Source organism: Rhineura floridana, chromosome 2, assembly GCF_030035675.1.
Source record: "Rhineura floridana isolate rRhiFlo1 chromosome 2, rRhiFlo1.hap2, whole genome shotgun sequence".
NCBI lineage: Eukaryota > Metazoa > Chordata > Lepidosauria > Squamata > Rhineuridae > Rhineura > Rhineura floridana.
The window spans coordinates 53,116,193-53,140,396 of NC_084481.1; the positions used below are offsets into that span (position 1 = coordinate 53,116,193).

Consider the following 24,204-nt stretch of genomic DNA (forward strand, 5'->3'; position numbering starts at 1 on the left):
TTGTTTCAAACTGGAGGTTATGCTCTATTTCTATTTTGGGTGCATTAACAGTGGAATCTGAAACTGCAGTTTGATGTAAAATCAGACGGATTACAATATGTTGCTACTTAAGCAATGACTCTAGCTGTTGGAAAAAACAAACTTGGCCTGACCAAGATACATGTTTTCAGCCTGCTATGCTTAAACCACTCCACTTAAGGAAAGGCGAATGTGGTCAATTAAAAACAGAGCACACCTAGAATTTTGCTAGAATGTATTTCACCCCCCACTGTTTTATCTTGTGCAAACTGAGACAGTCCTCATGTCCACTGGAGACTATTCTGCAGAACAGTCAGTGCCGTTATTCCACAATTGTTTTTGGAGCATTTTGTTTTAGTGTTGCAAAGTGTTGCTGTCCTTCAAATATTCACAGAAACAGAAGCAAAAGAAAATGATTTACTATAGGAAACGTCACTAAAATTACAAAGTAAATCAAACATATTTAAAGTGATGTAACCTAGACGATTATATTTCTCTCATTATTCATCCTAGAAATCTGTGTCAAATTTATTTTTACTCATTTCAAAGCCTTTTTTTTTTTTTTTTTTTTTTATTGGTGAGGACTTCCGGGAAGGGTGACTTAGCCTGTGCCTGCTTTTGAGACGGGCTCCTGCCTCAAAAGAAGCTTATTCAGATATATCAGTCAGTTTTTTCTTTTTTTTTTGACTGATTAAACTTCTCCCGGGTAGGGAGAAACGAAGAGATTAACCTCAAAGCCTATTTTTGTTGGGACGACCAGATCTCATTAATTTATGGGACGAGGTCCAGCCGACGAAGGTGGGACGGATTTTCAACAGCAAGCTCTATCTGTTAAAGCGAACGTTCATCTTATCTTCTAAGAGAGAACGCACTAACAGGCAAGCACCCTTCTTTCTATATTTTTCTTTTACTTGACTTAAATTGTTGCTGTTTAAAAGAGATTTGCCAGATTGATCAGTTTTTGACATCTCACTGGGGAGCCATAACTTCTCTCTGCTACGCACTAATTAATAGCTTATCTCTGTTTTTGTTGCAAAAAGCTGTCCTGGATTTGCATTCTAAAGATATACACAGAAGAGGGATTTCTATTCCAGATTTTTATTTTGAAAAATATTATACTGTTCTGAGACTACTCTCTTTTTGGTCTATTTTATTTTGACGAATCTGTTTCTTGACGATTGCCATTAATTGTTTCGATCCTGGGAACTGCATTTTGTTTACTTAACTATTGGAGAGATAAGGCTGTCTGCTCTGTTTATACTGTGATGTCACCAAGTTTGGAGTATTAACCCAATTGTTGCTGAAATAAGAAGTGGTTTTCCTATATTTTTCTTTTAAAATGGCAATTAAGAAAGTGGCTGAAAATCTGGAAATAACTATGTTTCAGAAAATAATGGATGAGATTGAGATAATGAAAATTGAATTGAGTAAAATGAAGCAGGAGATTAAAGATATAAGGGTCCCTGTGAGAGAGGTGACCCTGGAAGGGGTCCCTGTGAGAGAGGAGACCCCGGAGATTGGAACAGGGGTCCCTGTGAGAGAGGTGACCCTGGAGACTGGAATAGGGGTCCCTGTGAGAGAGGAGATCCCGGAGATTGGAACCAACGTGGAACAGGAACAAGATTTGGAGTCTATGGACTTTAGAAATAAAATCTATTGTTTGGAACTCAATGTTATCTCTGAAGAAATGAATGAAGATTCTAGAGATAAAGTTATCAATGGCATGGATAATCTTCTGGACTGGAATGATGTGATGGAGCCCAATATAGAGAAAATCTATGGAATTAACTGCAGCCATGTGACAATGGAAAAACTTTTAAGAGATGACCCAGTGTATTTTGAAAAAAAGAACAGAGATATGATTTTACAGCAGTATTTCAGCAACCTATTCAGAATGGATGGCAAGAAAATATTTGGGATAGAGGTAATCCCCATCAGACTCTTATTATATGACTATGGCTTTGACAGCAAGATTATTATGGAATACTGATAATGGAAGATTGGATATTGAAATTACTGGACTTAACAAGACTACTGAAGATGGAAGATGGAAAATGGAACTAATAGAGATAATAGAACAATGGCTACTGAAATTATTGAACCTAACAGATTCTGATGTGATGGATTAATTGAAATGTTTATTTTGACTATGGTTATGACAATAAGATTATCATAATTAGTAATGAGATGGATTAATCGATATGCTTATCTGGAAAAAAAAATTGATAGATATATTTCTTAAAGAATTGAAACCTCTCTTTGACTTTTTGTGGAAAGAATAAAGTAATGTTTATGAGATTTGATGATTAAGTAAGATAACTACTGGAGGAAAGTGATTTTATAATATGACTTAAGAGACAGGATTGTTATATATTATAGACTTATAACTGATTTGATCTTTGACAAATGGGAAGTCAATATTTTACTCTTTATTTTTTATTTTTGTTTTTTTTTTCTTTTTTTCTTTTTGTTTAACTATTTTTGATTTTGTTTTTTGTCTTTGAATGTTTTATGATTTTGTCTTGTATGTTTTATGAAAATCTGAATAAAAATTATTGAAAAAAAAAAAAAAAGCCTTTTTATTGGTCAGTGTCATATGATGGTGAAGACAGACTTTTTTGTTTCAAACTGGAGGTTATGCTCTATTTCTATTTTGGGTGCATTAACAGTGGAATCTGAAACTGCAGTTTGATGTAAAATCAGACGGATTACAATATGTTGCTACTTAAGCAATGACTCTAGCTGTTGGAAAAAACAAACTTGGCCTGACCAAGATACATGTTTTCAGCCTGCTATGCTTAAACCACTCCACTTAAGGAAAGGCGAATGTGGTCAATTAAAAACAGAGCACACCTAGAATTTTGCTAGAATGTATTTCACCCCCCACTGTTTTATCTTGTGCAAACTGAGACAGTCCTCATGTCCACTGGAGACTATTCTGCAGAACAGTCAGTGCCGTTATTCCACAATTGTTTTTGGAGCATTTTGTTTTAGTGTTGCAAAGTGTTGCTGTCCTTCAAATATTCACAGAAACAGAAGCAAAAGAAAATGATTTACTATAGGAAACGTCACTAAAATTACAAAGTAAATCAAACATATTTAAAGTGATTATCTGAACTATATCAACTATTTTAATGTTGTTGCTTCCTCCCTGCTAAAACAAGATCAGCACAGCACGTCTTGCTTCTGTTATTTGGACTGATGGCAGGTGTTGCCACCACTTACCAAATGATCAGAGGCACGTGTTACCAGATAATATTTTTATTATCAGGGAGATTGTACTTTTAGGCTTTGCTATTGGAATGATTATTCTGGCCAAAGAAAAGACATAAGAAGCATATTGCCGACTTGAAACTTAAAATGATTTGGATAAATATGAGGCCAAGAATAAACACAGAAGAAAATAACAAACACATGCTAGCTAGCCCACCCCTAAACGTTGGCTAGCTGTTGCTTATCTAAGAATCTTGTTCTCTGGTTCCAGAAGGCAAGGCAGCTAGGTTCCTTGGGCACTGTTCTAAAACAATTGGAAATTTGAAGGACAAAGACAGCAGAAAGTAGCAAACATGATATTCTATTTAAAAACTAGAAGACTGAAGTCTAACTCTGGCTCCAATTCTAGAGTTAAAATAAAACAGCCTCCTTACAGGTGAGATTACAAGCTCTTGGATTTTAGACCATAAGAACATAAGATGTATATTTTAAATCAGGATTTCCCCCCCAATGTGCATAATTTACTTACATTCAATCACATTTGCCATTTTAATGCCCTTTTACTCAGTTTTGAGTGAAAGTGTGTAAGGTATATACCTAAGATTTATTTGTTATGTTTTTGTTAGAAAATTGATAAGAAATATTATTTAAAAATCAATGAAACAGTTAAAATCAAGTAATTAAATATGTATTTAAAACAAAACAGCTATTAACTAAAAAAAATTAAAACAGATCAATATCTATGTGCCTGGATAGGCTTGCCTAAACAAAAAGGTTTTAAGCAGGCACCAAAAAGAATACAGCAAAGGTGCCTGCCTGATGTCAATAGGCAGGGAGTTCCAAAGAGTAGGTGCTGCCACACTAAAAGAACAATTTCTTACAAGTCCAGAACAAATACTATGTGTCATCTTTAACAGGGCCTGCTCCACATATCAAAGCACTCAAGGGGGCACATACGGGGTAAGGCGGTCCCCCAAGTAAACTGGTCCTAAGCTGTTAAGGACTTTATATGCCAGTAGTAACACCCTGAACTTGGCCCAGTAACAAATCAGCAACCAGTGCAGATCCCTGAGCAGTGGTGTTATATGCTGACAGGGCCTCACTCCTGTCAGCAATCTGGCTGCAGCATGTGCACTAACTGCAGGTTTTGGGTCAGGTGCAAGGGGAGCCCCACATAGAGTACATTAAAGTAATCCAGTCTTGAATTCATCAATGCCTGAACTACTGTGGCCAAGCTCTATAGACTTCCAAGGAACATTTAGGAGTACTGTGGAAGCAGTTATACTTGGAACACAGAGTAATAGCACCAAAGTTCAGTGTTTTCAGAGTGATTCAGATGCTCTTAAGGTGCTGTGAAGTTCATATTGTCTGTGCTAAATCAGTTTTCCTGTTCCTCCTTTATTTTTCAGCAGCCCATTGTGCCTGCCCATCCAATGGCTCCTCCTAGCCCCAGCATCACCAGCAGCAATAACAACAGCAGCAGTAGTAGCAACTCAGGATGGGATCAATTAAGTAAAACAAACCTTTATATCAGAGGGCTGCCTCCAAATACCACTGACCAGGACTTAGTAAAACTATGCCAACCGTAAGTATACGTTTTGAAAATTCATTGAGAAGTATGTTGTTAAAGTAAGATGCTTTAAGTAACCATTTTGCTCAAACAAGTAAGGGAGGAGACAATTTGCACCTAGACTTTTAAATAAATAAATTCTGAGGTTGGTAAGTCCAAACTTTTGAGCCTGCTCGTGGGCACCTGTATGTTGCAGAGCATCTTGCACATGGCGTCTGGCAAGCTATTCATTTGCAAGGACCTCTTACAATATATGGCTGTTGTCAGTCAACTTTGTATAAAAGGGATGCTCTTAACTTTGCAGAACTTAATTGAGTATAAACTAGTAAAACATTTGTGCTGCTCATTTTTAAAGACACTGTGGCTGCAATCCAATATACACTTACCTTGGAGTAAGTCCCATTGAACCCAATGGAGCTTATTTTTGTGAGACAAGTATTGGATTGTACCCTGTGTTCGGTTGGATCCAAAAGTGTCCCGTGATATGCAGAAGGTGTGTTCCTCTCATGGAATAGCTGCTTTTTACACTCACACAAAAGTGTTGCATGAGCAAAGTTAGGACAAATCCAAATGGAAGTATAACTACAACAGAACCTACTTATTGTAGCACTATGTGTACTGTCGTGCAAGCTCTTGGATAAATATTTGCAGAACAGAGCTAGTGGCTATTTTCCTACCATGTGGATCTAGCCCACTGAGTTTATAACTGAATCAAGTGGCAACTAGGTAGATTTTTCTAAGGAAGATCTTCAGATTGCTGCATGAGCCAAATATATGCAGGCAAAATATATAGGTCTGTGAAAGCTAACTTCTTTCAACATAGTCCTTAACAACTGAAGCAAATGGTTCAAGCAAATAAAACCTGACTGGCCTTTGCCAAGTTGTCAGGATGTTACTATTTTTTTTTTTTATGGATTGTGGAAAGTGAAATGTGCCAAGTTTTCCTGCTAAATTTCTCTTCGGACAGTGCTGTTCCCTGTTAAATTTCTCTTTCGGACAGCTGCAGTGGCATACAAAATGTTTTTATACCACAGCAATGAATGTTGTATCCTGCATTTGACAAGTGGGGCAAAGTGATACAACTCTTCCCAGTGTGACTTAAAAATTACAAATAAATAGATTATTTGTATTTCTGTTCTGGCTTCATCATATCCTTAAGATGTTGTGGAAGCAGACTGGTTTTGTGGTTTGTGTGTAATTGGCAGGTTCTGTGGAATACATGAAGTCGAGCAGGCAATTGTACTTTTCATCAGTACTTGGGTCCTTTATCTTAGGGGATAAATCTTAGGGGATAAGGGTTGTACATTAAATACATATTTAAGTTTGCGCTCCCATTGAGCAAAACCTTTTCAGTGCTGTAAGAAATGCTTATATATTTTATTGCTTAAACTGAATACTAAACTCTGCTGACTACTCATATTCCCTTTTCAGTGCTATATGTAGAGGAACACGTTTTCTTGTCTTATATTATTATTGCATGGCAGTCTGAAAGGTTACCATTTTTAATGATGCTTAGAAAACAAAAAGTGGTGTGGCTCCATGGAGACTGACTGGTGTATTATGGCAAGAGTTATTGCCTATGAAAACTCATGTCACAATAAGCTGCTTACGATACAATCCTAACTATGCCTGCTAAGAAATAAATCCTATTGAATTCAGTGGGGCTTAACTCCCAGATAAATGAGGTTAGGATTGCAGCTTTGGTTTCTAAGGTGGGAAAGCAGTACAGCTACAAAACTGGCTTCTAAAGAAAATTTCCTGCTTTGATTCAAAGACTCTCACTACTGCTCTGTTTGAGTATGGGAAGTTAGAAAATGTTTGGCGTTTCGAGATGCTCAGTGTTGAATGTTGGCTTGCATTAACAATGCTTTCTAATCTTGATAGTTCACCTGCTAAGGCCAGTTTCACACAACTCTATGTGTACTTACCCATAATTTTAGTAATGTGCTACATGAGGATAAGTTCTTATTTCCCCATCTGCAAAACCATTACACCACTGGATTCTGTAACCACCTTCTTCTCTCAACAGGCCTTTTAAGTAGAGACCTTATCCAACTTTGCCTCTGTTTTGGAATTGTTTTTAGGATTTTTTAAAAGATTTTTTAAAGATTTGTTTTTAAAATGTTTTTAAGATGTTTCCAGTTTTGTTTGCTGGTCTGGGCTCTTTCTGGGGGAGGTGCAGGATATAAATTTAAATAATAATCTAATAGAAATAAACAGCTAATCATGAAATAACCAGCTTGGATTCAGAAGGAACTTTTTCTATATTTGTGTTAGGGATGGGGTTCGCGATCTGATTCCATTCCATTTTTCAGTTAGTCAAATGGGCAGCCAGTTCCTATTCGCTATAAATTGTGTTCCGCTAATTATTGCGACTAACATAAGTTATTGCGACCAACATAACATAAATAATTACGTAATTCTCACAGGATTCTTTTTTTACAATTACATTGTCGCTAACAACCGCGAATGGGAGCCTTTTCGACAATGAGACAAACTTGTGGATTTCCCCAGAATTCGATACCAAATCTGATTTTGCGAATATTCTACACCATTCCTAATTTGTGTGGATCTTACACTTCCGTGTCCCTTTGTTTCTGTGCCTCAATGCTTCATGCACTGCATTCAACTCAGTTTTTGGCATGGTGCTTCTGGCAGTGATAGACATGTTTTTATTTTGATGATTATATTATTCTACAAAGTTGCTTAAGAGAGGTCTTATCTTAACTACAGAAATGTGCTTGTGTCTCCTTATTTGTAGCAATACAGATAATTTTTGCAATTTGTGTACTGCCTCAGGCATGTTGTTTTGTTTTGTTTTTTACTGCTTTGGTCACTGGGTGTTTTTTTTTTAACAGATTAATGTGGAAACTTGCTTTTGTTGGGGAGACTCATTTCTCATTGCCAGTATGTTTCCTCTTTGGATATCTTTTATTTTTCACCTCTATTCATCTGGTCTTTCTAACTGAGGTATTGCTTATGCTTTCCCCTGCCAGATTGGAACAGACTTCTTTATAGTGTATGTCAAATACTTGCTTGGGAGAGCAGATGTTTTCAGATGGCATTAGTGGAACTCTCACTGAAAGTGGGGGACAGAACTCTGGAACACAAATGTACCAGTGTTGGTGTGCTTTAGGAGAGCCAAGTCCTCTTCCTGCTGTTTTGGAGGTGAATGCTGAGAATGCAGAGTGATTTGTGGATTGTGTTGAATTGGACTTTTCGTACAGATACTTTCATACAGCCAGTGCTTTGCATTTTCATATTATCATATAAACTCTTGATGTACAAAAATATTGCCGGGATTTGAGCATCTCACTAAAACAAAAGATGGCTGAGGTGAATGTCTATACAAGCCCAACTAGATTCGGAACCTAAGAACCCATTATACTTTGACTGAAGGCTAGAATATTTATGCATGGTACTTTTTTGTGATGATGCGCTTTTCTGGGCTGCCCACCATCCACTCTATAGTTGGTATCTTAGAGCAAGGATGGGGAACTTGAAGCCCTCCAGAAGTTGTTGGACTCCAAGTCCTGTCATCTCTGACAATTGGCCATGCTGGTTGAGGTTGAGGGGAATTGGAGTCCAACAATATCTGGAGATCCATAGTTTTCCCACTCTTGAACTAACTTACACATGTCTAGGCCAGAGGTTCATTGGTTTGAGATATTGCATGATAAAACTTTTCACATTTATCTTTTAGATCGTTAAGTGATAGTCTGGTTTTAAATCAGTCTTCTTTTGAGCATATTCAAAATCAATTTGGTTTGTTTGCTTTTAAAATCCTGACAAACCTATATAATAAAATATTGAAAACAAAGCTTCACTTAAGTTCTTCCTCTTATTGTAACATTGCTGTTATTGCTGCCACACACAGACATTAAACTGGATTGCAATTAGAAAAGCAGCTGTTTTTAAGATAATAAAATTAGTGATATAATTTCCACTGCAGATCACTGTGCTGTTCCAGGATGGATGGAATAATGGATTGCTATATTGTAAAGACTGGCTTTGTAGTACAGTAACTTAAGAAACTGTAAATCATTTAAAATTATGCTTTTATAACCGTGTTGAACTTCAGAAACGTGCATTCAGCTTTAGCTAAACACTTTAGCACCAAAAAAACAAAACAGTTTTTGTAGGCAGGTAGTTTTAGCAAAATCCATGAAGTAGTTAATTTGATAGCTGTATATTTATAGCAGCTGTTGCAATCTAGCAGTCAGCTTTTCTACGGTATTACTAGCCTATTTCTGTATATTTAGGTAGCACCACAACAAATTGCAAGTATTTCTACATCATTGAGACAATTCATTTAACTACACAATGTCTTCACTTCTGCAGGCATAACTAAATTAATAACCTTAGGTTTCTTCATTTGCTTCCAATATCATCATGCATGCATTGTTCTTAGATAGTAATTCCTAACAGTACAGTGTTGTACATTTCAGAAATTAATTTTATTAAGTTGAGCAGGGCTTACTCCCAGGTAAGTCAGTATACTATGTCAGATTTACTGGTCCTGCTATTATCATTGCAAATCGCTGTGTTTCTACATGAGTCATCGATTTGGGCATGCTTCCTGATTGAGTCATTCTTGTAGTAACTCATGCAGAGACAGTGAGTCACCTTCTCTGAAAGTTGGTGATTCTGCTGCATCTCTGGTAGCGAAAGGATAAAGCATGCCGGTGCAGAGAAGCAGCAGAAATACCTGCCCCTGACAGAGACTGGTAGAAACAAAGGATGGCCAAAGCAGCAACTCAGACAGAGTAGCACACACTTCCTCTGTAGGTGGGTATTTCAGAGTTACAGGAGCCTTTTAATGATTTAATAATAACTGTTAGAGAGGTGACAAAACAGAACACCTGTAGGAGAGAAGAAATGAAATGGAGTATCCTGAAAGAAGGCATGGTTGATTGAATGGCTGGAACCCTGCCCTTCAGTACTGTTTGGTTCCTACTCTGGTGGTGTTGAAATGTCACCTGAAAACTGGTTTGTATCAGCACCTGTTGATGTTTGGCCCCATGCTTTGTTTTTCCATTTATTCTTTGGAATGCTTGGCATGCTGCATTGTTGCTTATCTGGTGGTGGTGGTGATTTTTTTCAAATATTTTAGTTGCGAGCTAATTTTGGCCACTCATAAAAGCTGGAAAAGTGGGTTATAAAAGGTTAAAATAAATAAGATTAAAACAAATATTTGAATGTTTGACAGAACCTTTCCATGAGTGTGAAGCACTAGCAAAGCAGTTTTAAAAATGCATGCCAAATGTAATGGCAGTTTTTCTTGGCACCACTGATTCTCAGATGAACATACGAGGAAAGAAATTGTAGCAAAATCTAAGTGCTTAATTGGCAAGAAGAGCACAGACGGCCTGACTGATAGTTTCCTCCGCTTTCTAAATTATTTCCATTCTTCTGAGTCCCATTAAGAAGAGATTGCCCCTTCAGATCAGGGCTGAGTGCTTTGTGTAGAGGGTTAGAGCGTGTGAATTCCATTTGGGCTAAAATGTTGCTAGTTATGCTTGAGTCAGCAACCCTGATCATAATTGTCACCATTGCTGATCTTACTACTGTTCTTACCTAAGTGATGTAGTAGTCTCACAATTAAGCCTCCTAATTTTGTGCCAGTGGTGGTATGGCATTGACTGCTTCATGGAACACTCACCTCTGAACTAACAAGATCTTGATTCCATCAGAGGAACTTGGGGAACAAAGTGTTCAGTGTTGTGTTCTGTGCAGAAATGCATTGTTCACCACCACTAGTACAGATACTTGCTTAAACAACTTACTCTCTCTGCTCCATATCCCTCACTGGCTGTCCTTAAAAGTAGGACATGTCAGTAGAGAATGAGGTGGCAGGGAATTAATCTTGTTTGTCTTCTCCTTCCAAACAACAGCCACTGATGGACAGGATGGCGGACCTATTAATCTGCTTCTCCTTAATTGATCTGGGATTACTGAAGGGCTCTGAAGAGATTGATTTGCCACTGCAGCCCACCATTCCCCACACATGCATACACACATGCTTTCTGGATAGTAATGGAAGATACTAGTTAGAAATGAGGGTACTTCACCTGATTAGCAGATTTGTGTGCACTTATCATCTTCTGTGATCTGGGAATTGGAAAGATGGTCCTCTCTGTGTAGGAGCAAATTTTCTTAATGCACTATCGAACAATAATTCTAAAGATCTCTCTGTATAGATTTCTGAACACCAAAGGGAAATGTGTAAAATGTGCATGATCCTGTGTTTTAGGATCATAGGAAGCTGCCTTATACAGAATGAATCTAGCTATCTTATGCAACTAGATCCATCTAGCTCAGTATTATTTACACTGACTGGCAGCAGGTATCCAGCATCTGAGACAGGAGTCTTTCACAACTCTATCTGGTGATGCTAGGGATTGAACCTAGGACCTTCTGCTTGCAAAGCATGTGGTCTGCCAATGAGCTACAGCTCTTAAGTAATTCACGTACACATCATTTTATTTTTTAAAAATATACAGTAGGGCCCTGCTCTTCAGTGGCCCGCTTTTCGGCATTCCGCTAATACGGTGGCTTTCAATTAGAGTAAGGCCCCACTCATATGGCACTTGTTCTGCTTTTATGGCGTTTTTTGGGCGTCAGGCACCATTTTATTGATGGAGTTCGGCTTTTCGGTGGGTTTCTCTTTTAAGTGGGGATCTGGAACATAACCCGCCGTATGAGTGGGGCCCTACTGTATACCTGTACAGCAGGGATAGCCAACATGGTGCCTTCCATATGTTGTTGGATTGCAACTCCACTCAGGTGGCCAGGGATCACGGGAGATGTGGGCCAATCTGGAAGGCATCATGTTGGCTACCCGTAATGTTCAGAAATACTAAACATTGTGGAGAGAAGACTGCACTGTTTTGTGGTCTTTCAACATTAACTATTTCAGAAACCTAACCATTGATTCAGGCTTTAGAAGGAGGATTTCTTTAAATTATTCCAGTGTTTTTAAATTTATCATTCTGATTAAATGTCTCTAGTGACTTCAATTTAATCTTCCTCCTCCTCATCAAATATAATACAGCTTTTCTCTAACCAGATAACAACTCTTTCCAGCAACAGGAGAAAAATGCTGATCTCTTTTATTTAAATAGCCCAAGAAGTGAACTCCTTTGTGGTGTAAATTTTTCCTGGTTTATATGGATCCTGTTTTGATCTTAATTAATGTATTTAAATATAGTCTTACTCAGTGTTGCAACTAATACTGAAGTACTTGCTTTGAAGACTTGGTTGAGTAATTATACTGGTCAGTGAGATTCAAAATAGAAGAGACCTCTTGTTCTTTCAACTGAAATTACTTTGGCATCTTCCCAGTAATGTGGTGCTGCTCCTAACTGGGCTCATCCATTAAGCTTGTTTGTTGTTTCAGCTAATATGTTAGATACCACTTGCGCAGAATTTTAAGACCTGTTTCTCTAGTCTGGGCTGATATAAATTTAAATGGAGTTTTGCACCATATTTGATTCCCGTCTTCTATTGTAAATCACATTCTCACTTCCACATCAGTACAGTCCAGTACAGTGAAGGTTGGAAATGACCCTGGTGGCAGGGTTGTGCACTCCATATATCAGGGTTGTTGGTCTACAATTCCGATCATCCTTGATGGTTGGCCATGCTGATGTGAGTTGGAGTCCAACAATATTTGGAGGTGCACAGGCTCCCCATACCTGACATTCATGTTATTAGATTTTTGTAATTGGAGGTTATCTTGTCTATTCCTGGTAATTTGTTTTGTAATTTTTACTACCTTGTGATGAGGAATAAATTAATCAGGGATTCTAATAATACTTTATTAAAAGAGATAAATGATTTTTTCCTAATAAAGATTGCAGCTTAGGTGTATTCAGGCTCTTCTGTTTGTACCCTATGGTTCCATTTTTTTCTTTTAGGCTAGCTCCAACTCCTCATGTTTACAGAGGCGCTGCCAGAGTTTGGGGAAGAACTGTAGTTCAGTGGTAGACCAACTACTTTGCATGCAGATGGACCGTGGCATCTCCACATAGTGCTGGAAATGTCCCCTGCCTGAAACCTGAGAGAGCTGCTGCCAGTCAGTGTAGTAGATAATACTGAGCTAGATGGACCAATGGTCTGATTGCGTATAAGGCAACTTCCTATATTCTCCCTACCAACAACTACTTTTAAGACCAGCATACTGCAGAGCATGGGGTCTGCTACTGCAAAGAAAAGAAGAAAGGTCAAAAGCCCTGCTATGTATGCATGGAGCTGCACATGTGGTACTCTAGATCAAAGCTTCAGGCTTTTGTCCCCACCACAACTGGCATTCTGCTTTAAATTGGTTTTGGCATTGGTTTGAATTTCCTTGTGCTCCTCCTTTTATGCATACTTAATATTTTGAGGCTAGAATCCTGCATTGTCAATACTTTGTTTGACTTTGGCTCTTAAATTGATTTCTTCAATTGTTATGTTGTTGTTATATGTCTTCAAGTCGATTATGACTTATGGAGACCCTATGAATCAGCAACTTCCAATAGCATCTGTTATAAACCACCCTGTTCAGATCTTGCAAGTTCAGGTCTGTGGCTTCCTTTATGGAATCAATCCATCTCTTCTTGTTCAGTCTTCCTCTTTTTCTCCTCCCTTCTGTTGTTCCCAGCATTATTGCCTTTTCTAGTGAATCGTGTCTTCTCATTATGTGTCCAAAGTATGATAACCTCAGTTTCATCATTTTAGCTTCTAATGATAGTTCTGGTTTAATTTGTTCTAACACCTAATTATTTGTCTTTTTAACAGTCCATGGTATGTGCAAAGCTGTCCAACACCACATTTCAAATGAGTTGATTTTTCTCTTACACACTTTTTTCACTGTCCAACTTTCACATCCATACACAGAAATAGGGAATACCATGGTCTGAATGATCCTGACTTTAGCGTTCAGTGATATATCTTTGCATTTGAGGACCTTTTCTAGTTCCCTCATAACTGCCCTCCCCGGTCCTAGCCTTCTTCTGATTTCTTGACTCTTGTCTCCATTTTGGTTAATGACTGTGCCAAGGTATTGATAATCCTTGACAAGTTCAATGTCCTTGTTATATATTGTCAGTGAAATTTAACTGTAAAAAATGGTAAACTGATACACTTGAAGGTATTTGAAACTTTAGTGATCCTATACACTAAAAGATTTGAAACTTTAGTGATCCTATACATACTGACAGGAAGTAAGTTCAATGGGACTTACTTTGGAGTAAACACAGGACTGTGCTTCAAGTTACATATTAACCTTTTTAAAAAATCTCAGTCGCAAATCTTTCAAATTTTTTGTTAAATTAATACTCTGAAAATGAAACTTCAATGTTTTTCTGTTATCGCTTATAGTTGTTTCTCTAATGAAACAGTTTTAACTTCAGCCCAGCGTTGGAGCTTTTCTAGAAATTATTTAATTGGAACATTTTTCACTTCCCTAATTTGAGGAAGATCAGATTTAGCTTGTTTGTTTGACTTGCAATTAGAAAGCAAAACTAAAAGGGGGGAAAGGAAAGGTAGGTGGACTGGCCCTTAAGAAAAATGCAAAATCCATATCAGGCAATACCTTTAATAGGCCAGCTAAAATAGATGAAGAGTTCTGGATAACTTGAAAGCTCACACTCTTTTGTGTTACTTTGGTTGGCCTAGTAAAAGTATAGATTTTGAAAACTAAAATAAGCATGCCCACATGGGATGCTGCTGGCATGGCCAATGATCAGAGATTATGGGAATTGTAGTGCACAACATCTGGAGGACACCACTTTGACTACCCCTGATGCCTGGCACTGATGGCATGTCCTTCAAATGGTAAGCCCTCCCAGAGAGATCTGGTTCACAGATAATACTCAGTCGTGCTTTGTTTAACAAACCATGAGTTAAGCATGACTTGCCCCACAGATGAGCAAATAACCCATGACTTGTTTGGGTTGTTTTCTAGTTGCCCTTGCCTCATGCTTTTGTAGCTTGGTCGGCAACTGGTGAGCATCCATGGTTAAGGAATAGTGCTGGGTTCACACATAACACCTAGCCATAGTTAAAACTCTTGCTAATTTTGGTAACGCTAACCAGATTTTCTTACAACCACGTTTACATACTCATTTACAATCTTGGTTTCAAAATCTAGTCATGAGGATATTCTTGCTAGCTGCTAATGTTCTTGTTAAACTAATGCTGATGTAAATACTACACCAGGTGAAAACAAGTCATAGAAGGGAGAGAAATCTTTGTGGGATGTGGAAGGACATAGCATGTTATACTTCCGATCCTGTGGGATGCTCCTAATCATGGATAGGCAATAAGGAACATTCCTCAACATCATGCCAAAGTAATCAAAGTTTGAAATAAGTAATTGCTATGCTCTCCTTTTGCTAAATTACAATAAGCAAGCTATGAATTTTGCTTGTATGAACGTCACATTAGTGCTTCACAATTACTACTCAGTGAAATTGGCTCTTTTTAGATATATTTGTCTATACCAGCCTTTCCCAACTAGTGGGCCACCAGATTATGTTGGAGCACAATTCCCATCTTTCCTGACCATTGGCAATGCTGGCTGAGGCTGATGGGAGTTGTGGTCCAACAACATCTGGTGGCCCACTAGTTGGGAAAGGCTGGTCTATACTATTAATCTTGCTATTCCAATTCATTACTAGAGACTCTTGGTCAGAAAAGGATGACATCCAGGCTTGAATATTGGATTTTGTTTTCATTTGTGCTCTGGTCAGTACTATGAAGCATGGTAATTGTTTGCTTTGTTTAACCTTGTGGCCTCACTTTATATACCAAAAAAAGTAATTTCTGTAACCATGTGTATACATGACAGCAATACATGGCCTTTCCAGTAAGGCATAGGTGGAGTACCTGTGGCCCTCCAGTTATTGCTGGACAACAACTGTAATTCCTAACCATTACCAGTGCTGGCTAGAGTTGATGGGAGTTGGAGTCCAACAACATCTGCAGCAAGGCTTAAATAGATACACAAAATCAAGTTCAGGGTACAGGTGATACATACTGAGATTTGGTGTGTGGACCCACAGTTGTGCTTAGAGCATATATATTATGCGCTTTATATTAAAAAGTGTATATTGCTGAGTAGGGTATTTTCCTTAACTCTCCATCTCTTCAGAGGAAACTTTTTTTACATGATTCACACCTGATTAGACTACCCTTAATGTGTTTTTCTATTATATGCTGTTTTTGTTTCTTGATTTTTCTCCACAGTTTTTATCAAGCCCATGATTTGAATTAGATGCAACTGATAGCTTTTTCATAGTACTTACCCACATTGGTATTTGGCAGGAATTGGTATGGTAACCCAGATTTGTCATGCCAGTATGATGACTTTCTACCATAAGCGGACAGGATTATATTGCTCATTGACATTCACTCTACCAATGCCTCCCTTGTGGAGCCCCACCCTTCCTGAGGCTTTAACGTGGAACATTATGTTCTTTATTTAAAACATTTCTTACCTGCTGTTTCTTGTGAGTGCAATTCCTGAACAGGATACCAATTAGAATAAATCCAGATAATCATGCAAGTACTAAAAATAAGGCAAATAGGTACAACTAGTCAATTATAGTAGACCCCTTTCCACTCACTGTAAGAGTTAAGGCAGTGGTATTTCTTCTCAGTGACAATGCATATATGGAACATGCATCGTTTTATCATTTATAAATATGTATTAGCATGTTCAAATAGGCTTCTTAATTTTCTTTCATACATTAATTGCTCCTGGCTTCTCTGCTCTACTTCTAGAGCACAGAACAAAACTAAAATTGTAGTTCTGAAACTGTTTCCTTTCACTGTTAATAAATAGGAATAATGTGTTATTTAAATAATGTAGTCCATAATGAAAACCATACTGGGCATTTTGCAAAGTTAGTCACACTGAAGCCTTCTTGGTTCCACGGGAGATACTTAGACACACATTTAAATTTCACAGTTGAAGTAAATGGGATGTCGGAGTACTCATTTTAATTGGATTGAGCCCATTGTAATTCAATAAATAGCCAGAGGTTGCTGGTCCATTAAGGGAAAGGGGGCAGCAACATACCATTAGCTGCCAGTTCCCCAGCTCCAGATCCCCCCAGAGCTTGAGCTCACTCTGTACTTTTCTCCATTGTAACCATTCACTCTGTCTGCCTTCCTGCTTTGAGTCTGTATTGCTCCAGAAAGAGAGAGTGAGAAAACAAAACAGTTCAGACAGGGTAACAACACTCACTGATTGTCTAGCCAACCAGGACACAGTTATTTGCTGCAATTTGCATAAAATTGTTTGTTCCAAATCTCCACCCACAACCAATCTGTTGCAAGCCTTTCAAAATACCCCCATCCCATTCTATTCTCATGGGTGTTCCTGGACCAATCAGAATTCATTCAGGATCCTTTGAACTAATCACATTGCTGCTACTGCTGTATTTCCAAGGGAGAGGAGCTTAGCCAACACACCACTTGACTGGGTGGGAAGCAGATGACTGATTGTGTTGCTTTGGTTTAAAGCAGGGGCAGGCAACTATGATAAGATTGGTTGGATTTTGTGCTTCATTGGGTGAAAAGGGCTTCCTTTCTTGTAGTGCAGCACAGAAGAGCTCTTCCCCACCACCACCCCTTAGCCTCTCAATTTCTTCTCCCTCCCAGCCCCTAGCCGTCCTCTTTCTCCCCTCACACCACCACTTAAATTCTGTGTGTGTGTTTGTGTCAAGTATGCACTTCTTATTGTGACCTCTGGCTCTGACGACCCTTATCTCCCCCTGCTGATAGTTGCCTTGCTTGCTACCATGGGCATCAGCAGCCACCACTGTAAATAGCTTACCATCTTCAGTATTAGCCTAGCACTAAATAATCACAAGAATGTATTGTATGCAAATATAACATGTAAAAAGATTCAGGTAGAGCATTCCCCCCCTTACAACAACCATGTATGGTGGGCAGTATTCTGCTGACTCATCCTGACAGTACAAGGATTACTGCTAGTGCAATGGGACTTCCCCCTTTCCTCCCCAAATCTGCTCTGGAGAGTTAGGGGAACCCCTAGAACAGATATAGGGAATGTGGGGGGAAAGGAGAGGGGAGGGATGTCCCATTGCTCTAACGGTAATCTTTGCACTTATAGGACCCTGACTTAGTGCTACATTGAATACAACTCTAAATTGCTGCCTACATTTTATAAAATGCTTGATTTATATCTCTCTATGCCATTTAGTGTTTTTCATAGAGCTAATTCATACTTAGCAGGGCTGTGGAGTCAGTATGTCAAACCTTTGACTCCGACTCCTGTTTTTCTACTGTCCGACTCTGACTTTAACTCCTCTATTTTTCTACTGTCTGACTCCGACTCTGTCTCCTTCATAAATGGCAAATGTATATTAATGTATTAATATTAATAAATTAATATTAATATTAAAATATTAATTTTATTTTGAAGCCGGAGTCAGTACATTTCTACCGACTCCGACACCACCCAAAATTGCTTATGACTCCGACTCCACAGCCCTGATACTTAGTCAACACTTCTGAAACAGACTCAAGACTTTGAGGATGGGGAATGGTTCTTGGTGTCAACTAAATAAAAATAATGTGCATTTTAAACCCTTGTATTTATCTTTCTTTCGTTCACTGGCATTTGGAGAAAAGATTTGGCTAAAAACTGTTTTGGTGGCTTTTTGAGAATGAGAAATAGTGACTGAGTGATTCAGCTCCAAGAGTGTGTTTATGGAGAGGCACTCAGATTCTGTAAATTTTCAGTTCTTCTTGTTAGAAGAATAGAACAATTATTGATCATTTTCTAAATCACATGCATAGTAATTACTAGTAGAAAATAAATTCAAATTGCATAAACTAATTATTAAAATACATTTATTAAAACCCCACAAATATTGGCATCTTTTAATATTTGCCTTAAAATATTCTGCAGAACGGAGAACCTTCATTAAATAATAGTGTTACTCTTGTCAGAATTTCTCTCTCTCTCTGTTCAAGAGTGTAATTGGGCTACAGTATTGGCCTTATATGGAGTCCTTTGAACAAGATTTCCTGGAAAACTTACAACAAAGTCCTAACTGTGTCTACTTGGAAGTAAGTCCTATTGAATTCATGAGGGCTTACTCCCAGATAAGTGAGGTTAGGATTGCAACCTTATTCTTGCAGCTTCAGTATGTAAAGTCAATCCTGTAACCATCTAAATTAAAAACATAAATGGCATATCTGCTAATGGACCCTCCCCCCCCCAAAAAATAAGAAGAATGAAAGGGATCTGCATCCATCTCAAATGGTAGAAGATTGTCAGGTGGCTGACTGGACATGCTACACTCACAATCTTAAAAGACTGCACTCTAGACACCTCAGTAGAATAGTTTAAGCAGTAGTGTAGAACTCTGGTTGCTTGTTTTACCTAGTTCACTCCTCTTTGACCTAGTTGGAGAGATTTTGGAATACTTCCTGGTTTTGGCCCCAACTTAGTACCCTCTAGATGTTTTAGACTACAACTCCCATCAGTCAACCAGCATGCCCAGAACATCTGGAGGGCACCAGGTTGGGGAAGCTGCACTAGAGTGTTGTGTAAGAAAAGTGGGACTAAATGCAGGTATGAATAGGGATGGAGGAGAAATTCATTGCCCCACATTTTGGAGTGAACTGACCTAATTCATCAGTCCTGGACTTATGTGCAGATCAGAATGTAGCTATCAGTCATATTATACACTTCTTTGAATTTTGTGATACTGGGTGGTATTCAGTGCTAGTCCTACTCAGGGTAAATCCATTGACGTTAATTGACATGATTAATTTACGGTCATTAATTTCAGTGGGTCTACTCTGAGTCGGACTTAGTTGACACACCCCATAGTTTTTGTTCTAAAAATAAATATTGTAGGAAAACTATTGGAATGTATACAAAATGCATGCAATTTAAATACTAATTTGATTTGCTTTTTTAAAAAACATCCACAAAAAAGGTACAGAATGGACCTTTGATTGAACACAAGCAGAACTGACAGAACAGAAATAGGCTGGTCTGTCCATCCTTAACTGTGATGATCCGAGATTGAAAATGATATAGAACTTACCTATAACAAGAACGTTGGCAAACTACCTTATCCCATCAAGCCCAGTGTTTTCTATTCTAGCTGGCAGTGGCATCGTAGGGTTAGGCAGAGGTCTTTCCCATCACCTGCCACTTGAACCTTTTAACTGTAAATGCTGAGGCTTAAACCTGGGATATTCCACAAGCAAAGAGTGTGCTGTGCCACTGAGATGCAGTCCCTCCCGCAGTGTGATCTGTTGAAAGTGTTGCAAACAGAGCCAGTGACTATTTTACTTCCACTCATAGTTCTTTGGATCCAACCCAGTGACCAGAGTGTGGTGTCATATCCATACACTGAATCATGTGTTTTCACAGAATATGTTATTCTTAAAATAGTTCAACTATGCTTTGATGTATCTTGCCAGATTGTGTCTTCTATGTGCTGGAAACTTTCACATTGAAACTTTTTTTCCTATATCAAAAACTGTTGCTTTCCTCTCTCTAAACTTGAAACAGATCTTATATCCACAATTAGGAAATGCTCTTTGGTGTGTTTATCCAAAATGTCCTAGAGATGACACAGCTATAATTCTCTTAATTCCTTATTCTCTTAGTATACCAAAATGCACTCCCCATATTAAAACAACTAAATTTAACTTTGACCAAAAATACCAGTTCAAGGCTAACAGAATATGAGAGTTCCTGCACTTGCATTTGGATTTTGGAATACACAGATGTGTACCCAATCTTCTCAAACAGGAGGAAATAAACATTTCCTGACTTCTGAAACATTTTTCCCCTTTCCTCTTGTTCGTATAGCCTTGATTTCCTATGCAGAAATTATTGTGCGGCTAAATTCTTCCATAGCAAGCTTTGCATACACAAGGCAGTTTAAATGGCATGAGCTGGGTCCAGAGATGTGCCAGCAAAATAAGTTCTGGCAGCAATGCGGACTGTTATGAAAGAGCTAGCAAAAGGCATTGGCCACATTCTCACGTCACAATAAGTGATAAACCATGATTGGTAAGCCAAAGTTTGTTCTTGGCTTACTGATCTAGGTTTGTTTCCACTTCGAGCTCATAGGGAGGACCAAAGTGGATACAGCTGGCTTGTGCACAGTAAGGCATGGTCTATGACTTATCATGATGTGCAGACATAGCCATTGGGTGACTCTGTGTAAGAGAACTCCCTCTTGTAAATTGTTGTTGTTATGTGCCTTCAAGTTGATTACAACTTCAGGCGACCCTATGAATCGGCTACCTCCAAAAGCATCTGTTATAAACCACCCTTGTAAGTTCAGGTCTTTGGTCCTTTATGGAGTCAATCCATCTCTTGTTTGGTCTTCCTCTTTTTCTACTCCCTTCTGTTTTTCCCACCATTATTGTCTTTTCTGGTGAATTATGTCTTCTCATTGTATGTCCAAAGTATGATAACCTCAATTTCATCATTTTAGCTTCTAATGATAGTTCTGGTTTAATTTGTTCTAACACCCAATTATTTGTCTTTTTTGCATTCCATGGTATGTGCAAAGCTCTCCTCCAACACCACATATCAAATGAGTTGATTTTTCTGTTTTCTGCTTTTTTCACTGACCAACTTTCACATCCATACATAGAGATCAGGAATACCATGGTCTGAATGATCCTGACTTTAGTGTTCAGTGACACATCTTTGCATTGGAGGACCTTTTCTAGTTCTCTCATAGCTGCCATCCCAGTCCTAGCCTTTTTCTAAGTTCTTGACTATTGTCTCCATTTTGGTTAATGACTGTGCCAAGGTACTGATAATCCTTGACAAGTTCAATGTCCTCATTGTCAACTTTAAAGTTACATAAATCTTCTGTTGTCATTGCTTTAGTCTTCTTGACGTTCAGCTGTAGTCCTGCTTTTGTGCTTTCCCCTTTAACTTTCAACAGCATTCATTTCAAATCATTACTGGTTTCTGCTAGTAGTGTGGTATTGTCTGCATATCTTCATACCCTTTCTGATTGGGAACCAATCGGTTTCTCCATATTCTGTCCTTACAGTAGCCTGTCCTTGTAAATTATTAATCTTTATATGACTGACATACTAGTATAATTCATCATAAGTACTTCACAGAAAGTAATGATGAACTTTAATTTTGTGTGAAATCATGAAGCATATAGTTAGATTTACCTAGTCCCTGAAATATAATTTAAAATGTTTTTAAAAGTACAAAATGAAGTTAGTTCATCTTATGAAAATAATTGAATCCTCTTCAAGACCTTGAACAGATTTGTCCCAAAGATGCATGCAAGCATATGTCACAACACTCCAGAATGGAATCTGCTTTGTTTTCTCCCTAATGCTGCCATCCACCAGGTGATGTGAACATCTCTATCAAAGCGGGATGCACATGTATCCTTTCCCTCCAGCACCACAGAGCCTTTTGAAAACACACACACAGAGTAATGCTTTGACACTGACGTTTTCATGAAATAAGATGACAGGACTTTGAATTAGTATGAACTTCTGCCTTTGTTTCTTCTTTCCTCGGTCTGCAGTGATAGTTCAGGGTTTCTATGAACAGCTGTCAACATTGTCACTTGAATGAGAAGCAGGGAAGAATTCAAAAATAACCGAGAAATCTGGCCTGCAAACAAAAGGACATTCTCATTCTCCCCCCCCCCAGCCCCATTCTAAGCTTGACTTTGAGTACTGACAGTGAGGTAAATCCTGTATTCAAGCAGTCTTCTTTTTCCAGCTCCTTAAAATGTGATTGCAAAACTGATTCCTGAGTTTTCCAACACAGAACCAAGAAATTGGAGCAACAAGTATTTAAACGCCAGAATGTAAAGCATAAAGAGATTTATTTATTATATCCTAATCCAAATGACTTGAAAAAAATATGTATCTGTGCACCTTCCTCAGTGAACAGTGATTGGACATGGGTTGGCACCACCTCCTGGCTAGCCATTTTTTGACAAGAGTATGAGATAAGAGGGATATTGTGTGTGTGTGGGAGGGGGTACAAAATACAGAAGGTTTTATACCAATGTTCCTTGTCCCTAAAGAGGAACAGCATCCTCTTTTCCTTACTTATAGGCTCAGTCCCTTTCTCTGTCCAAACCTATGTCTCTTTAGAAAGATGGCTTCCTTGTCTTTAAACATATTTCATAATGAATTGGCACTAGCAATGGAATGCCGTTTGTTCAGAGTTATCCATAAACTATCATCTTTAAAGACTTTTAAAGCTCTCCCTTTCTCACAGTTTGACCCATTTTAATCGGTCTGTACTTTTTCCCTTGCTCTTTTTTTTTACTTTTAAAGGTGTTTTTAAAAAACGTAACACAATTTTGCTGATATATATTACTGCTGTGTGTATTCCAATATACAATATAGTCCATCCCTTTATCTGCTGCACTGTGTGCTTGTTGTAAGCCTACTTTTCTGTGTATTTCTTAGGTTAATTTATCCATATCAGTTAGGTCTAAACATGTTTTAGTAACCATTCTGACATTGTAGGTTGAGAGTCTTTCCAATGTCTTGCACATATAAACTTACCAAAAATCAATAGATTCATGATCAGTTCCACTGGGGTAATTAAATGTGTGTCTATCACATTAAATAATATCAACGGTTCTAAAGGGCGGCTAGGTTGGGCACTGGCCGAGGGCCCTGGAGCTACAGGAGCCCCTGAGGGGCCCTCCGCTCCCCTTCCGCGATCCGTGCCCCCCCATGCCCCCACTTACCTGTCAGCTGACTTTTTAGCGTTGCCCTTAATGAAGATGGTGGCTGCAGCTTCCCTAAGGTACTGAAGCCGCTGCCGCCATCTTAGTTGATGGCAGAGATGTGTGCGCGTAGCACGCATGTGTGCCATCAACAAAGATGGCGGTGGAGGCTTCATTCCCCTTAGGGAAACTGCGGTCACCATCTTCATTAAGGGCAATGGTAAAGACTAGACAGGTAGTAGGGGGGCTGTGGGGGGTGCGTGGGGGCACACACGTGTGCATATGCGCACACCTACCCACCCACCGGGGGGCCAGGGCAAGCTGATGCCCAAGGGCTCCCGCATGCCTGAAGCCGGCCCTGAATATCAATGAGATGGTGTGAACCAAATGTTTGCCCTCCTATGTGAGATATGGTGTAATATTTGCTGCTAATTCACCTGAGAATATTGGCATCCCCATCAGATAAGGTGATCTACCCTGGATGCTTTACATTCTGGCATTTGAATTTAGTGATTCACTAAATTTAAGTACTACGGAATCAACAGTTTATATGGAACTTGTGTACTGAAAGAATTGGTGGCATGGATTTATAGAATGAAATATGGGGAGCCATTTTTTTCTCGGTGATGGGAATTCCAAGTTCCCTTTTCCATTGCCCTTTCAATTAATGCCAATTTT

At 38.6% G+C, this 24,204-nt stretch overlaps 1 protein-coding gene across 4 annotated transcripts in view; it reads left to right on the forward strand.

Annotated features, from left to right (window-relative positions):
* Window positions 1–24,204, forward strand: part of RBMS1 (RNA binding motif single stranded interacting protein 1) — a 177,931-nt gene that overhangs the window by 111,124 nt on the left and 42,603 nt on the right. For all 4 annotated transcript variants that reach the window (XM_061608660.1, XM_061608661.1, XM_061608659.1 and 1 more), the window contains exon 2: window positions 4,641–4,816. In XM_061608660.1, the coding sequence (XP_061464644.1) occupies window positions 4,641–4,816 (176 nt within the window). The remainder of the gene's footprint in view (window positions 1–4,640; window positions 4,817–24,204) is intronic.